Source organism: Leptodactylus fuscus, chromosome 9 (genome assembly GCF_031893055.1).
Source record: "Leptodactylus fuscus isolate aLepFus1 chromosome 9, aLepFus1.hap2, whole genome shotgun sequence".
NCBI lineage: Eukaryota > Metazoa > Chordata > Amphibia > Anura > Leptodactylidae > Leptodactylus > Leptodactylus fuscus.
This window is the reverse complement of record NC_134273.1, coordinates 67,024,766-67,042,736: the sequence shown is the minus strand read 5'-3', so window position 1 is coordinate 67,042,736 and position 17,971 is coordinate 67,024,766. Positions and strand designations below refer to the sequence as shown.

General features: G+C 40.9%; 1 protein-coding gene across 1 annotated transcript; it reads right to left on the bottom strand.

Annotated features, from left to right (window-relative positions):
* Positions 1-761: 761 nt before the first annotated feature.
* Positions 762-17,513, bottom strand: LOC142218366 (calcium-activated chloride channel regulator 1-like). The gene is made up of 14 exons (XM_075287066.1): positions 17,346-17,513; positions 15,556-15,693; positions 14,356-14,506; positions 13,928-14,036; positions 11,689-11,866; positions 11,380-11,604; positions 11,032-11,256; positions 8,958-9,138; positions 7,566-7,672; positions 7,109-7,330; positions 5,517-5,787; positions 4,148-4,315; positions 2,283-2,516; positions 762-1,457 (listed from the first exon to the last, which is right to left on the bottom strand). Exons 1-14 carry the CDS (start codon positions 17,502-17,504, stop codon positions 910-912), a joined length of 2,916 nt encoding a protein of 971 aa, XP_075143167.1. The 5' UTR covers positions 17,505-17,513; the 3' UTR covers positions 762-909.
* Between the last annotated feature and the right edge of the window lie 458 nt (positions 17,514-17,971).

Below are 17,971 nucleotides of genomic sequence, written 5' to 3'. Positions count from 1 at the left end.
GCAGCACCAACACAAAGGATAGAATTTATGGATTACAATGGGCGTTTTATACCACCTGGTGATCAATTTAAAGCTTGTTTCTTGCAAGCTTACAGATGCGTGTTTGAGGACAAAGGATCTTTCTTCAGAGGTGAGAGACATTTGAAGTTCTGCCTCCCATTTTTGCACTTATGATGGAAGTTCGGTGCCCAGTTGTGGCTAAATTGTGAAAAGAGCGGCATGTTGTCAAGGAAAGGAGGATATGCAATCCAGGGCCGTAGCCACACAGATATGAAAAATTCTGTGTCGGAAGCTAAGACCTGGAGATGGTGCAGGTTTTGAAAAGCCCTCTTTAAAATAAAAACATGATTTAGTTCTCGCCCCACATGTTGTTAACGCAGTGGCAAAAACAGCGTTTTACAGTCACAGCAAATTCGAGGGAATTCTAGAAAATCCCATCCACAAATTGCAGAAAACCATGCACAGCGGAAATGCTACAATTTACAAAACTGTCACATTTTTAGAAATCGCAGCATGTCAACTATAGCTACGGAAACACTGGCAGTACCAGCCAAAACAGAGTCAGTAAAAGGGTCATATGTTCTTCAATTAACCCCTGACTGAATGTGATGTGGACGCACAAGATATTGGATTGGTCACCACTGATCTATATAGACTGCAAGATTCAGGGAGAAGGGTACTGAGGAGGGTGCTGAGCAAACACAGAGAAGACGAGAAGAAAATACAATCTGCTGGGAACAAGGAAGATGCCAAGTCCTCTAATATATTTTAATGTATCCATATATACAATACAGTACTGATTCTCTATGCAAATATATATATATATATATATATATATATATATATATATATATATATATATATCATAAAACCGACCCTTTAATATACACATGTAGGTAGTTTTCCATCTCACACTCTTACTTCTGGATTTCTTTTCCTCCTCTGACAGCTGACAATACAGACAGTAATACTGATAATAATACAGATACCCACAACAGCCGAGCACACTATCAGGGTGATATGTGTTATATTCAGTCTATCAGATTGGTCATTGGAGGGGGGATCGGTTTTCGGTCTGGTAAAAGTTGTAGTAGATTTAGGTGTAGTCACTTCATTTGTAGTCGGTTTAGGGGTAGTCACTGTAGTCGTAGTTGGTTCAGGGGTAGTCAGTTCAGTGGTAGGAGCTATTGTTGAAGGAGCCGGTGTTGGAGGAATGAGGAGAGCGGCCTGAGCTATGTTGGACACCTCCGATTGTTGAGCGGCTTTATCTATAGCAATTAAAGCAAAATAAAGGATGGTGCCATTTTGTAAAACAATATTTTGTGGCGTGAAGGAGAACGTTTCGCTGGATCCTGCTGGTGAGGGAGTCAGAGCTGAAACGTTGATCGATGGCGATCCAATAAAGTTGGTTCGGAGGTCACTGGGGTTTAGATTCATTCTTAGGTCGTAACTTGAAGCTGGAAACAAAAAAGTGAAATAGATACAGTATGTATATTGGTGAGTTGATGATGCAGTATTATATGTCTATTGCTTTTATAGTACCTTAATCATTTATTTTATTCTGTATGTGTTTTTTACCTAAAAATTACAACATCTATCTTATACCTCTTTATCTATCTCACACTTGCCAACATGAGTCATGACATGTAGGGAAATGCTGCTTATAACTTGACATGAAAATTTATGGATAAGGCCATACCTCCATTGGGAGGCCTATTCCCCCATCCTCTCCCTTTGTGCATACCATGCCCCTTTTGTGACATCGACAAGAAAATGTGCTTGTCACGCTCCTTGTGACCGACGCATATTGGGACATATTTATTATGCCCTGTTCCCCAGTTTTCTGACGTACAAGGCAATAAAAGTTACAATTTGTTTTGCACAAACCAATGATTTCAGCAAAAAATTGCAATTAAATTGCAAAATGTAAATTAAGTGGGACATGAGCTGATGTACATTTCTCCTCCCGGCACACTACCTGGTGTAGGGTGTGCTTCACCCTCCGTCAGCAATGGAGTTATGAAGACTGGGGTTAATAATGTTAGTATTCATAAATGTTTCCTAACAAGCCCATATCTCATGTGGAATGACAGTGAACTCGAAAGCTGAGAGAGTCTTCCACCATGCTTAGGAGATTTTCCCACTCTTCCAGGGCTCTCCCTCTTTTTGGAGTCTATCTATCTATCTATCTATCTATCTATCTATCTATCTATCTATCTCTGACACACTTATATTGTGTACAGCATGTATCAAACATTTATCACTCAAAGAACATTACTCACCAGTCCCCTGGTCCAGATCATCCCCGGTGGCTGTCCAGGATAACTCAATAGTATCATTAACAATCTGGGCCTGTAAGTCGGATATTCTCTCAGGTTTATAGATATCTGGTTGAGGACCACTTGGGGGTACATTAGATACCACAAAGGAACCTCCTGAAGCTGTCCTGCTGAATTCTCCAACATTAAGATCTTCATCTGGAATTTCGGGCCGAGGGGGGTTCATGACAATAGTACCTACAAAGAGATTTTGAGTAAGAAAAAAAGATCAAAGATTATTTCCTTCCTGCCTGTCTCATTGAAGTTACCATACTAATGACACATGGGACATATCCATAGCCTGGTAAATTATGTTCTGCCTTTGATAGTGCTGTGGGCCGTAACACTGAAAATGGAGGATTGCCTATGGAAAAGGGAAGAATATATCTGACATAGAGTACAGTGCTACAATGATCACAATGTGGTACAGAGACCCCTCCAGTAGCCACAGTAAAGTCTCAAGCCCCCATTGTTAATATCCACTCCTGTTACCCAAATGAAGCTAAGAGAAACCAATGGGCAAATGGCTATTGGGGGGAGAATCATTGACCTAACCCTATATTTAAGCATAGAGTATATTACATACACTGTCTACCAATAAGTATTTGGACACCCATGCAAATGAAGATTTCTGCGGTCATGATGTATGTCACGCCTTCCGCCATTAAATAGGAAACAGCATTGGTATTAGTGCATTAGAATTAGTCGTATGCAAGATGCCACGAAGTGCAGAGCTGTCCGATTTCGAGAAAGGGGTAATTGTGGGGTACCACAGAAATGGTCAATCCTTAAGGGACATAGCAAGCGAACTGAATTACCCAAAATCAACAGTGGTCTTGTTATGGAATTGCTAGGACAGTAATTCCCCAGTAGCTGCTGGAAACCCTGGAGAAAGGGGCACAAGAGACAGTGAGCCCTAAGCTGAAGCCCCCCACTGTCCCTTCCTCTTGCCGGTCCTATCCTATGCAATAGGCGGCAACTTGGAGATGATCCCTTCCTATATATGTGACACACAAAACGCAGACAAGACAAACAACAACAAATGGAGGTCAGGTAGCCAGGGTTCGGTAACAGTCGAGCAATGCTGTACCAAATCGAAGTCCAAAAGAATAGTCAAAAGGGAAAGCCAAGGTCAGGATTAAGAATACAAGTAAATAAACAGCAAGAGAAACGCCAGCAAGCACGAGGCAATAGCAAGCACAGTGTGAATATGAGCCAAGCTTATATAAGGAGGAAGAACCCGCCATGAAGTAAATAGATAGACAAAGGCTGTCAATCACACGAATTAACCACTTCATGAACAGAGGCAAACAAGGGCAGAAGATGGGTGTGGTGGAAATTCAATGACAGAACTAGAGCCGTGTTCACACAGTGCAACCAAAAACTTTAAGCAAGGAACCAAACTGCACCGCCGCATGCGAGCAGAGGGTGGCTCAGTGACCCGAACAGGCAGAGATGTTACAGGTCTATTTGATTACGAAGTGGAAAGGTGAACGGTGATTGTCAGAATGTGCCCCGCGTCAGCAGACCCCCGAAACTGGGAGATAGAGACCGACAGGTGCTGACCAGAGAAACCGCACCGATGGCTCACAAACACCAGGAGTTTCACCAGGCATCCGGGAGTATTGTGTCCATCAATACCATCTGTAAGGAAACATATCTGCTGGGGTCTACCAACTATTGGATAGGAATAAATGTTCTTTTTCTATTCTACCACAGGGGTCCAAATACTTATTGGTAGACAATGTATCAGATGTTCCCTATAACCGAAGGTTTAAATTGTTGTGAATTATTATGAAATTTAATAAATTGGCGTAAATGTCTCTTACCATTTACGATCAATCCTGGCATGTAGAGAGCGCGGTTCTTGGGGAAGACCAGGCGACTTTTATTCTTATTACTGCTTTCAACTCGCACTTTTAAACCATATCTTCCATTTGCTGAGAACTGTGTGAAGTATCTTGAATATATTCCATCATTCTTCGTAATATCAGGGCCTGAAAACAGCATTTATCAGGATATTTACTTACACATATTTACATCTTGGTTTTAACAACGTTTTATATTCTTGTTATTACTAACGTACGAAACTCAACATACTATTAGTTAAGTAGAGAACGACCTTACTCGGAGCCAACTTTGTAGTCATCACTCAACAATAGTGTCTATTTATATTAATTCACCTCATAGACCTGTGTATCCGATATTAAGGCCGGAGCTCTACGTAGCATAAACGCTGCGATTTGGACCACAGCATTGTACAGTAACTGCAAAGTTGACAGGTTTCTGGTTAATCCCATCCACACATTGCAGAAAAAAATCTGCAGTGGAAACGCTGCGATTTCAAAAACGCTTGAGTTTTTGTAAATTGCAGCATGTCAATTATACCTATGGAAATGCTGGTGGTTTCTGTATAGGCGCTTTATGACCTATTCCTAGGATAGGTTGCAAAGTAAAGATTGGCAGGGATCCCACACCCACCTAATCTTCAGCTATTTGAAGAGACCGAAGCGTTCAGGTGTGGACTGATGCCTCTTCATACCAAACCAAGCACAGTACCATACATTATACCGCAGTTGTGGTTGGCATCATAGCTCAACTCATTCACTGGAATGGAACTTACCTGCAAACTGGTCATGTTCATGACAGCAAGTGACCGGTGAAGCGGAAACTGCACTCAGGGAGTGGCCCATACTGTTTAAGCAGCCAATCTGGGTGGGTTCTGGGTATCAAACCCCCCACTGGTCTTCTGTCTTTAGGATAAATCATAAATAATGCCTAGAACAACCCCTTTAAGGGTTTGTCACACTATAGATATGTATCTCCTATCTACAGGATAAAAAGTAAGTGTCTGATTGGTGGGGTTTGGGCCACAGGAACTCTCACCGATATTGAGAATGGGGTTCTGGAATGTCCCTTCATATATGGAACAATGAGCGCATGCATTATACTGCATTATTCTCAAACGGACTGTAGGAGATGTTCGAGTAACAGCACTTCCATAGAGCACAGAATTGTGCCACGGTTGCACCATTTTTGAAGGGAGACTCTGGATTTCCAGTTTTGAGATTTTGAAGTGTTAAAGAGGTTCTCCCATTATAGAAATTTAACAAAGTAAGTTTACCATGTAATTAAAGCTGGAAGTAAAGGTGTTTTGTATAGATAGAGGTTGGGCTCTTGGAAACCAAATATAGTTACCTGCTCCATTGTCCAGAAGTTCTAGGGTCACTACTGATCCACTGACCGGCTCAATTGTTGCAGTGACCTTTGCACCAGTGACAGGCATCAGTCCTTGATTCACCGAGGCATAGACAACCATAGGGTTGGGATATTGGTTTGTGTCTTGGTTCATATGGGCATTTACAATAATTGGAGAAACTTTTGCATCAGAAGCCTTAGAATTCACGACTAATCCTAAAGTCTCAACTGAAGCACGTGAATTGCAGACACTGTAAAGCCAAGGACCTCTCTGAAACAGAAACACAGAGATTTAGTAAATCTAATTTAATATGGCAGCACACAAAAACTGACAATTCAATATTAACAGCTAGCAACAATCCCATTCTCTTGTAGGGTAACCCTCACTCTAACCACTAACCCCCAGAATCCAAGACTCCCACCCTAACAACGGCAGTACCTCAAACTATCACTATTGATATGTCTATAAGTGTCTCACCATTCCAACACAATTCGACCCATTACTTCTTGTGCTCATCAGGGGATTTTTTAGGAGCACTCAATCCATTAAAAAATGAGGTTCTATACGTTTCAAGTTCAACCCCAACTAGCAGAGAATCTCTCATTGGCCTCACAGAGGGGAAGGGCTAAACAGTGGGAAAGGTAAAAATGATGCACAACAGAAACCAGTCTTAAAAGGCTTTAAGTTTTTATTAAAAGTTGAAATATGTCTTGCTGGGCAGTCTATTCTATGAATGTATAAGTCTTCACACATGATGTCCTAGAGGTTTTTCTGCTAGTAACATTATGAATGCAACACATTTTACATTTGTCTCTGAAGCTGTGGCTGAGTACAATAAGAAGCAGTTTGACACTCCCCTATCCATTACTAATACTACTGGTTTCTTTGTATGTAATTCTGCCAGGAGTAACTGTACAATAGCAAACAAATAGCCGAGAAAAGCCCACATTTTCTAAATATAGGGGATCCAGGAACACTGGACTGCAAATACAGGGCAAATATATGCAGGCAAGCAGTTAAAATACAGGAAAAAAAACTTTGAGTATAGTCAGAAAATCTGCTTGCTGTCTGTGACAAATATTCCATCTGTAATCACGCAAGCAGCCAGAAGTAGATACAAGTACATAGAATAGACTTTTTTCTTAGGGGTAGTTCACATGGTGTAAAGTGGCGCGCAATCTGGCACGTATACGCGTGTCAGCAGTTTGCGCGCTCAAAAAGATCCTATTGATTTCAATGGGAGTTACAATCGTATACGGCGCGTAATTTTGCACCCGTAATTTTGCGGCCGCAACTTTACACCGTGAGAACTCCCCCTTACATTGTAAGCTGTGAGATTTGCAGAATGTCCTATCCTTTGCACAGAGAAACAGTTTGCAGACAAATGTGGAGGCTGTGGAGAATCAACCCCTCCCTTCTCTATTCACTCTGTGAATACGCACAGAACACAACCTCACCCTTCAGTCACTATGAAGATATCTTGATTATCTAATGTGTCTTTGGAGGGACCAGGCCGCCAAGCAAGATTCAGCAGAGATTTCAACTTTTCATGAAAACTCAGATATCTTTTAAATCAATAGAAAAATGTTACCTCTGCTGTTCCCGGGATAGCAAGTCTTGAAGATTTGGAAGTGCTGTCAGTGGTGAATTGTGCTGCAGTATATGTAACCCCCTTTGGATCCTTCAGATTAATATTTGGTACTGCGGATTGCCAAGTAACTAGAAAGAAAGTGTCATTTCCCACTGTATTGTCAATGTACACAGTGCCATCCAAGCATTTAGATGGCTGAAGGGTTGATGCTTTACTTTCCAGCTGGAAAAAGAAGAAGAACCAATGTGAATTTTAACATTACTTACAGATATGTACTGTAGTCCGAAGATGTAGTCCGGTATTAGAAAACAATTCCCACACCAATTTTGCAAAACAGGGTAAGGCCCCAAGTAGCATAAACGCAGGGGCAAATGTGATTTCTGGTTTAAATTCAGACACCAGTGAGTCCTGTTGGACCATATAACACCAGATAATAGAAGTAGAACAGAACATTCACCTGTATGGACTGTTTAGTAATATCTCCGTTACTAGCCGAAATGGAACTGAAGGCATCAATTAAACCTTGTTCATCCAATTTATCTGTGGATAAAATTGTCTTTCCGCCTGCAAGAAATCAAAAATTGTAATGTTTCTCTGTGGGCAGAATATGATCATTTTTGGCATTTAGGCCTATTTCACATCTGCGTTCAGTATTCCGTAGCATAGTAGTCTGCTTGGGGACCCCCTGAACCGAATACCAAACGCATTGACAAGTGGTGAGCCCCTGCAACTCTCTGCAGACAATTCAAAATGTCTTCTCTTGGACTGGTGCCCGGCACCAACCCTTGCAGGTCACCTGCAGCCACCCAATAGTAAGAAATGGTTCTTCTCTGACCCCTGCACTCTGTCATGCCTGATATTACCTACCTTCACTCCCACTGTTCTCTTTTTTCCCACATCTATGAGACAGTTTTATATTGTATTTGTAAGGGCTTGTTCACATCTGCGCCCGGTCTCCGTTCATATAGGTTTCCGTTTCCTGCACAAAACAGAGCAGGAGACGGAAAGCTGCAAGACTCATTTGAATGGGTTTGAAAGATGTCCGGCCGTGAGCACCGGTGAGCGTTTTTTTAAAACCGGACACAGAGTCAGACATGCAGTACTCTGTGTCCGGTTTAAAAAACAGTTTCGCGGCAGAGAGCATAAAACAATCACCAGTGCTCACGGCCACACCTGGTCTGATAGCTTTCCGTCTTCTGCATGCAGAGCTACACACTAATTTGGGGGCAGAGCTAAATGGCAGGTTGCATGTGAAACCCCGCCCACCAAATGACGCAAGAAACCAGGAAGAAAGAAGATTTTACAGCAGTGAAGACTGGTGAGTATGCGACGTGGGAATACCACTTTAAAGTGACATGAGCATTATAACACAATATACAAATACAATGCATATAATACACAACACATTGCACATCATTGTAAACACAAACCTTCTGTGAGTTAATCTTTTTAGTTGAACCCTGTTAACATTGTGCCATCATTATAAGTCAGTGGTTCTTAACCAGGGTTCGATCGAACCCTAGGCCCTATGCACGGTTCATTTTGTGTACCAGTAAAAAAACATATACCTGTGTCTTGAATTTGGAAATCAATCATATTTTATTTATCACTAAAGAAGGGTTAGGTGAATGTGCATATGAAACTGGTAGGTTCGGTACCTCAAACAAGGTTAAGAACCACTGTTATAAGTGCATGTGCGATTGGGACAAGGACTTAATACTTCCCAAACAGCTAGCCATAAGGTCAAAGTATGCCTCAGTATTGCTTGCACTTCAGAGGGTTGAGTAAAGTCATCTTAAAGATGTCTGCATAAGACCTAGATATGGCTTAAAGAGTAATTTTTGCTCACCCGTAGCTTTTGCAATCTCTTTCAGTTTTGGTTCTTCAGCACCTCCAAGGAATATGACATGAATTATGGCACCACTCGCTATAACTTGTTGGGCACAAAGATTAGTATCATAATTGTCTTCTCCATCTGACAGTAATATGACTTCAGTTCCATCAGCTGAACCAGACTTTCCTTTATTTACCTGTGCAGTAACATGATATATGGATATAAATTATACATGGGAACGTACTCTTCTGATATGTTTTAATATAAAGCTTATAGTTATCAAAAAATATTTTTTCTTCTCTTGCACATTCTTCTGTCAATTCCAATTGTAATCCTTTGCATAAGAGGAAAGTGACAAGCTTTGCTTGCCACCTTCTGTCACTAGCTGCTAGCATTCTGCCTCTTTTCTTCCTACTGTAGGAACCTCCCTTGCTTACTCCTCCCTTTCTTATTCCTCCTCTGCTTACTCCTCCTTTGCTTACTCCTCCCTTGCTTACTCCTCACTTGCTTACTCCTCCTTTGCTTAGTCCTCTGCTTACTCCTCCCTTGCTTACTCCTCTTCTGCTTACTCCTCCTCTGCTTACTCCTCACTTGCTTACTCCTTCCTTGCTTACTCCTCACTTGCTTACTCCTCCTTTGCTTAGTCCTCTGCTTACTCCTCCTCTGCTTACTCCTCCCTTGCTTACTCCTCCATTGCTTTCTCCTCCTCTGCTTACTCCTCCCTTGCTTACTCCTCTTCTGCTTACTCCTCCTTTGCTTACTCCTCCTCTGCTTGCGCCTCCCTTGCTTACTCCTCCTTTGCTTAGTCCTCTGCTTACTCCTCCTCTGCTTACTCCTCCCTTGCTTACTCCTCCATTGCTTTCTCCTCCTCTGCTTACTCCTCCATTGCTTACTCCTCCCTTGCTTACTCCTCTTCTGCTTACTCCTCCATTGCTTACTCCTCCCTTGCTTACTCCTCTTCTGCTTACTCCTCCCTTGCTTACTCCTCCATTGCTTTCTCCTCCTCTGCTTACTCCTCCATTGCTTACTCCTCCCTTGCTTACTCTTCTTCTGCTTACTCCTCCTTTGCTTACTCCTCCTCTGCTTACGCCTCCCTTGCTTACTCCTTCTTTGCCTACTCCTCCCTTGCTTACTCCTCTTCTGCTTACTCCTCCCTTGCTTACTCCTCCTTACTGTAAATGTATGTGTAATGTATACAGTGTAGTATACATGTCAGTGTAATGTATATGTTTATAAATGTATGTATACACTGTGTATAAGCCTAGATTTATATTTGATTAGGGGGACATCTCACTAACAAACACACGTGTATTATGTACAGGTCTCTCACTGTGATTGAATGCATTGGGCTGCATTTTTTATTACAGTACGTTGCAATTACTGAGCAGAAAAATGTGGTTTCTAAATTGTTTGGTAATTGTCCGCATTGTTTTGTCTGTAACAGTGCAGTGTATGGCATGGTCCCTACGTTGCGAAAATGCAGCGATTTAGCTGCAGTGGAAATGCAACGTTTTACAGTACCTGCAATGTGGATGGGATTCTGGCTAACCCTATCCAAAGGCTACAGAAAATGAGTTCTGAAATGGGGGCAACACAGTGGCTCAGTGGTTAGCACTGTCGCCTTGCAGCGCTGGAGTCCTGTGTTCGAATCCCACCAGGAACAACATCTGCAAGGAGTTTGTATGTTCTCCCCATGTTTGCATGGATTTCTTCCCATTCTACAAAGACATGCTGATAGGTAAAAAAAAAAATGTACATTGTGATTCCCATATGGGGCTCACAATCTACATAAAAAATAAATAAATTCTGAAATTAGAAAATAAACTGGCCACGTAACAAGCTATTTGTAAACCATTCCCATCGCACATGGGCAGGATTTTGCCTGCATGCAGCATCTGCTCCATAGAGTGCCTAGGGGGAAGCATGATTATAAGAGCGGCCATTATCACATTGAGAAGATGGGTGACCACTGAATGCATGGTTTCACCAAGCAGCTGGAGTGGTACTGGAGTGCGCTCTAGCAGCCTACTTTTGATACTGTTAATATTATATTTTTACTATATACAGAAAATGTCTTCAAGTACATTACCTGAATACCAGCCTGAAGTCCAGCACATATATTTGTTCCTCCACTTGCCACCGTTGGAAGAAGTCTTTTCAGCTGCTGGCGTTCTGCATCACTATTTATTTGGAGTAATTGTGATTTTACAGTGGCAGAACTTGAAAATGTCACTATTCCCACATAAGACTCAGTCTCAATGATTTGTATAAGGAAAAGCTCTGCAGCCTGGTATAGACGCCCAATGCGATTAGACTAAAAAAGAAAAAAGATCTTAGTACAGTAGGACGTGGTATTCCCTGAAACTAGAAAGAAGTCCTGCAAACCTCCAAATATTCTATGATCAGCTAAACATTATCTTCTATAGTGACCACTTACAGTAGTCATGCTTCCAGATACGTCCAGCACTAAAGTCACCACCCTCTCTGAAAACTGCAGCAGTGTGATGGTGGGCTCAGGAACACTGAGGCCAGGGGATGGATTTGTGGACTTGATGTCATCATGGCTTGCGATCACTTCCCAAGTGCTACGGGAATTGCACATTTCATTTTGCATGTTCGGAGCTTCAGTGTTATGGTTACTTGCATTGCAGAACTTAGTGACCTAAAACAGTAATCAAAGGGTTATATTTTTTATTTTTTTACAGTTAATGCATGCTATTCTACTACAGACGTTACTTATACTTACAGGAGGAAGAGCCTGCATGGACATTAAGGATTCTGTGACAAACTGCTCTTGGCTTGGCACATAAAGACAGCCATCTTCATAGAGCCCAGTCTTAGGGTCAAAATTGCATTGGGAAACTGTACAAGTAGTTCCTACACATTTCATAATTTTTGCCTCACCATAAATGTCAGTCGAGCATCTGGAAATTACAGTTAGAAGGTTAGACAATTTATTCATACATGCTATGCCGTGTAACCATTAGGATAGTTGGTTGAATGATCTGCCATAGATTGAAATATCCCATATACACTATAGTACCTGTTGTTCGTATAGGTTTGTGCACCTTTATGGTGTACTGTCCTGCAGTGACAATTTCTAAGTGTACTACTGTATGCTGCCTATAACACAATGCCATAGGGTACTATAGCAACCCTACTATATACCTACTATACTATACTGTACTACACAATCCTAAGTATGACTATACATGAACTCAAATACCAATACCATGTAGTGACTGTTCAGGAGGGCTACAGTACACCATAAAATATAATGGTCTTTCAAATAAGTATCTAATGTGTCAGGGGGGAGAGGGGGGAGGGGTGTTGAGGAACATTTTTGTAATATACTTTATTAAGCAATTGCTATGAGAGTTGATAAGGAGATATACTGAGTATACATGATAAGGAGATATGTCATATACTGTACACACTAAGTATGGATTACCATTGCATGATGAGGCAAGATCTTTTGCCTGTCCCTCATCTCCCTGTCACGTATACAGCTCAGTATATATGGTTTTACTTGTTACCCTGTTTCCCCGAAAATAAGACACCCCCCCTTCACTTCCTGGACCACCTACAACCGGCAATCATGCTCCACTAAGGAAGTGCCAGCATGACAGCCGATTGTCCCCCGCTCCAGCCACTGCATAAGACATCCCCCGAAAATAAGACAGGTCATATATTTTGGAAGAAAATTTAATATAAGACACTGTCTTATTTTTGGAGAAACAGGGTAGCACTCATTGCAAACAGATGTGATAGATAGATAGATAGATAGATAGATAGATAGATAGATAGATAGATAGATAGATAGATAAATAGATATTATACGTAGTAGATAGATAGATAGATAGATAGATAGATAGATAGATAGATAGATAGATAGATAGATACTTTATTGATCCAAAGAGAATTTCAGTTTCCCATCAGCTTAGCAGACAATACAGACGCAATACATGCAGGTCAGGAAGAAAACTCCTCTAATAATATTTATCTGTACAAGGTTATTAAGGATCTGCAGTTGGAGAAGTTATTAATCCTATAGATTCATGAGAGCATGTGGCCTGGAAGAAAACCTGTTGGAGGCTACAAAAGACTTGAGACTGGGGAGGACCTTCAGCAAGACAATGACCCTAAACATACAACCAGAGCTGTAGGGGAATGGTTTACATCAAAGACTATTCATGTGTTAGAATGGACAAGTCACAGTCCAGACCTCAATCCTATTGAGCATCTGTGGCAAGATATGAAAATTGTTGTTCTCAGACGTTTCCATTCAATCTGGCTGAGCTTCAGCTATTTTACAAAGAAGAATGGGCAAACATCTCAGCCTGTAGATGTGCAAAGCTGATAGACACATACCCCAAAAGAATTGCAGCCGGAATTGAAGTGAAAGGCGGCTCTACAAAGTGCTGATATTTTGGGTTGCAAGGTGAACCATGTTACCTAACAGTGAATTCTGGAAGTTTAGCGTAGAATGTCATTCACAGAGTAGAGGTCAAATATGGGATAATATTAGAAGATAGTATAGAACTTTGTCTTCACTGGGCAATGTAATGGCTGGAGTAGATTGTAGAAAGAGGTATTATAAGGTAATAACTTTCTTCTACTGTGTTTATCAAACTAAACCATGATATAAAATCTTATCAGTGAATACAAGCTGGTTGTAAAACACAACTTTTAATAGATGCAATAAAAATCAGAACGGCACACAGATACCAGGCATAAGGTATTACTACTAGTCTATTGCAGCTATCAGTAACAGAGTCAGAATGAAAGGTACGGTCAGCCTTTATTCCCTTCCCCTATCTGAAGGTCAGGCCATTGCCCTGTGAATGGAGACCTGGCACTCCAGCAATAAACCCCCAGGAAAATATAATACAGTCCCGTCAGGGTGAAGACACGCTTCTTCCAGCTTGTGTTACGTGCGCCAAGGTTTTTCAACGTCATACAATATCCCAATGTAAATGGCTCACCTTGTAGCTTCCACTTTAAGATTACTTGCAATATAGAAAGGTTTATCTGAGTTGTACTCATCAAAAACACCCCATCTGAGATGAGCCCATTCGTGAACGAACACTCGCCCTGAAAGTAAAGAAAAAAACAACAAAACTCATGTAAAATACAGATTATATTAATATTTTCATTGACAGGAGACATCTGAAGCCTGAGATTGGGCCAAATGTTAGGACCTTGGTCCATCAAGCATGATACGGATCGGCTCAGTGGTCCCACAAAGAAGAACCAGATGCTGAGAGGGGCCCAGGAGAGGTGATGGAAAATGAAGTATTCCTCATCTTTTACACCAGTATTAGCACGTCACACTTATAGCATTACACATTTTAAGAATAAAATATCAGACGAAAATCAACAAAAATGGAAGAAGAAAATCTCCTTTTTTTACCTCGAGGTCCATACGCTGTGATCAGGAAGTCATCAGTCATGAATTCTGGCGTAAGGTGAATAAATTGGCCTTGTTTTCCACACTGTCCATACTGTTGTGTATAAGGGTCATTTCCATGCTTCTGAGTAGGATCAGCAATTTTAATGTCTGCCTAATATTATACACAGAAATACATTATTAGCGTGAATACAATATTGTCTGCAACTTGCAATGTTATGCCCTGTTTTATTCATGCATAAAAGTGTTTGCACCCTGGAACCGGTCTCCATTGTGTGAGCTTGCTTAGTTAATAAGAGGTAGAGACTGTTATAAGATAGAGATTTTAGCAGGGGTCAACAGAAGGGAAATGCAAGTAACTGTGCATGGTAGTTTGTTTACTCAGTGGGATGAACATTCGCAAACTGTACAAGGTACCCCAAAAAGCCCTGGCTAAAGCAGTCCTAGCATCATATTGTACTGTAGCCGCATCAAAAGGTCAACCCTCACACACATGGAGTTTAGATAAGTTTATGGTGGTGGGGATCCAATGAGAAGTAACTCATCACTAACTTACATAGCCTCTGTATGGAGCTAGAGCAAGGGTAGGGAAAGTATGGCTCTCCAGCTGTTGCAAAACTACAACTTCCAGCATGCATACGTGCTCTTCTGTTCTTGGAACTCCCATGCAAGTGATTGGAGCATGTTGGGAGTTGCAGTTTCACAACAGCTGGAGCGCTGAAGGTTCCCTACCCCTGAGCTAGAGGATGAGGATGAGCAGGGCCCAGTCTCCTGTCATCTGCTTGTTCCCACCATGTCTGCTGTCCATTATTAGTACAGATATAGGAATACACATAGTAATGAGTGTGTATAGGTAACAAATCCATTCAGCCTTTTAATTATCTTCCTGTTCCGAATTGGGGTTGAGCGATCAGGATTGGAAAAGATCGGATCCCGATAGGCGATTGAGCAAATTCACGATCGAGATGGAAAATGATCAGAAATTGGATTTTAAAATCGATCCTGAAATCTCAAGATCAGCTCAACCCTATTCCTAATCCTTAGTGATTGGAGAGGGCTCTCCAAATAGAGCCCAAATAGAGCCCAAAGGAGCTCGTGTGTATAATAATGCTCATACTCTAGGCTCGGCTACTACTGAGCATACAAGAACTCCAATATTGTATACTATTGTATAGCTATCCCTTTAAGTGATTCTGCATTTACCTTATCATATGTTTCTGTTTTTGGTTTAACATAGTTTTTTGCAGACCAGGAAAAGGGAATCAAAATCTTCACACTTCGTATGTAGAGCCTCTTGCCTGTGGCATCAAATAGAAAGCCTGTGGCTTCTTTCACCATGTCCTTTGGGGAAAAAATAAAATAGAAAGTGATTTTGTCTTTAAACACCATTGTTTAGTTGGCATTGCATTACCTACCTTATAGTCATTTTAATACTATTTTTAATTCTAGAACGATATACCCAATACTAATGTCTCCTACCATTCTTTGCTGGTACAATATCTGTTCAAACCTTTATTAAAGTGTAATATGTATACCATAGACAATGCAACGATCTAAGACTACGTGCAGACAACCAAGTATGATTTAATGGTGGAATACAATCTGAGTGTCATCCATGTAGCTTCCGTCCTCCATAGGAGGTTCCATTACAATGTCATGGGGCAGGATAAGACCTAATCATTCGAACAATGCATTGGATCCCCCCATGAAAGAACCTTGATGTGTTTCTGCTGCATTCGCCGTATTATTACTATTATTATTATTATTATTATTATTATTATTACTATTACTATTATTATTATTTAAACAATCTCCTTTGTCTTTCTTTATTCTAGTTTCACATAGTTTAAAGTGAATTCAATGGAAATTTTGAGTTAGTTAAACAGATATAGGGCCATCTGACATACCAGGGATTTGTAATTCTTTCACTCCGTTTTTTTAGGCTCCATGTCATTTTTAGTAACTTCAGATAGCTCAGGTGAGGTTAGACAAGCTCACTAACCTCAGTCTAGTGGAAGCTTCAATGGGATCAAGCTCTGATACCATCAAGGGTATAGTTATAGGGAATGGAGAAGTAGCAGTCGCTATCGGGCTCTAGACACCCCCCCCCCCCCAAAAAAAAAAAAAGTCTCACTGCCCCATAAAATATACCAGAATTCTCATAGGCAGAAGGTGGGTGGGGGCTCCGTTACAGTTTATGCATTGAGGCTGCAAAGCTTCAGGATATGTCTCTGAATACAGTTACGCAACCCCAATACAGTAGTGTCTCAATGGCCCGGGAAAAGACCCATTTAGATGTAACATCACAATAAATCATTGAAATATAGTCTATTTCTTAAGAGCTGATTCCTAAATACCACATTAGACCTTATTGTTGTATAATGTGTACAATGAAGCTGGATTAACCCTTGTGTTGTAGTCTCCATAGGAGTCTCCGCCACAGAATCTATTTAAAATCATTGTAGAGAAAAGTCCTGCAAGGAAGACTTTTCTCTCTGTCGGTCTCAGTATGAAACTGGTGGAAACTGGGCGGAAACCCGGTAGACCCTATTATAGTCCAAAAGTTTACAAACATGTGACAACTAGAGAAGGAAACTTCTTTATACTCTAAAATGTCACCCACTAATGGGAGGAGATGTATGTAGTGGTAGACAAGCATCGAACACTCAATACAAGTTTCTGTATCTCCCATAGACTTATATACTGTATGTCCTCAGCCACCACTACATAGATCTCCTTCCATCAATGATTTAGATGGCCTCGCAGTTTAGATTTCTGTTGGTTACCAATGAACTTCATCAAAAAGTATAACTTTTGTATGTCCAAATGAAAAGGAAGCAGACACAAGAAATCTCTGACCTCAGATGGTCACTAGCGTCTCCAAGACACCACCGAGGAAAGACTTATAAAACACCAACAGTCCTGTATCGTATAACTCACAAGACAATGAACAATTGCACATGTTTAAGGCTGGAAATAATTAGAATTCTTACCTTAATTTTATCAATGATGGTGAGATCTTCCTTGACATTAGGATTGATAGCAATAACTATATCTTCATATCCTCCATTACTGAGTTTCACCATAGAACTCTCACTTGTGGCGAAAATGTAAAAAACTAAAACTAATGCTAAAATACTTCTTGGTGTCATTGTTAATGCGTAAATAGGCAAACTGAATATTGTTTCCTCTTAGGCGGCATTTATATAGTCACAAACCTTATCACAAAATGATGTTTGGACTTGGTTTATGATGTATCAATCTGAAAATCCTTATTTCTTTACAACCTGTTCATTTTAGGTGAGTCATCGCTGGTGTAGCCGAGAAAAGCGAAATAAGTTTCCTTAGTTCTCCCTTCTAGAAGACTAAAGGTACATTGCAGCACATACTAATATTACAAGTATTTCCTGGTGTAAAGAATGAGTCAGGACTAGAGATGAGCGAACAGTGAAATGTTCGAGATTCGATATTCGTTTCGAGTAGCCCCTCAATATTTGACTACTCGAATCAAATATCGAACCCTATTATAGTCTATGGGGGGGGGAAATGCTCGTTTCAGGGGTAGGCAACGTTCGATCAAATTATACTTACCAAGTCCACAAGTGAGGATCGGGCTGGA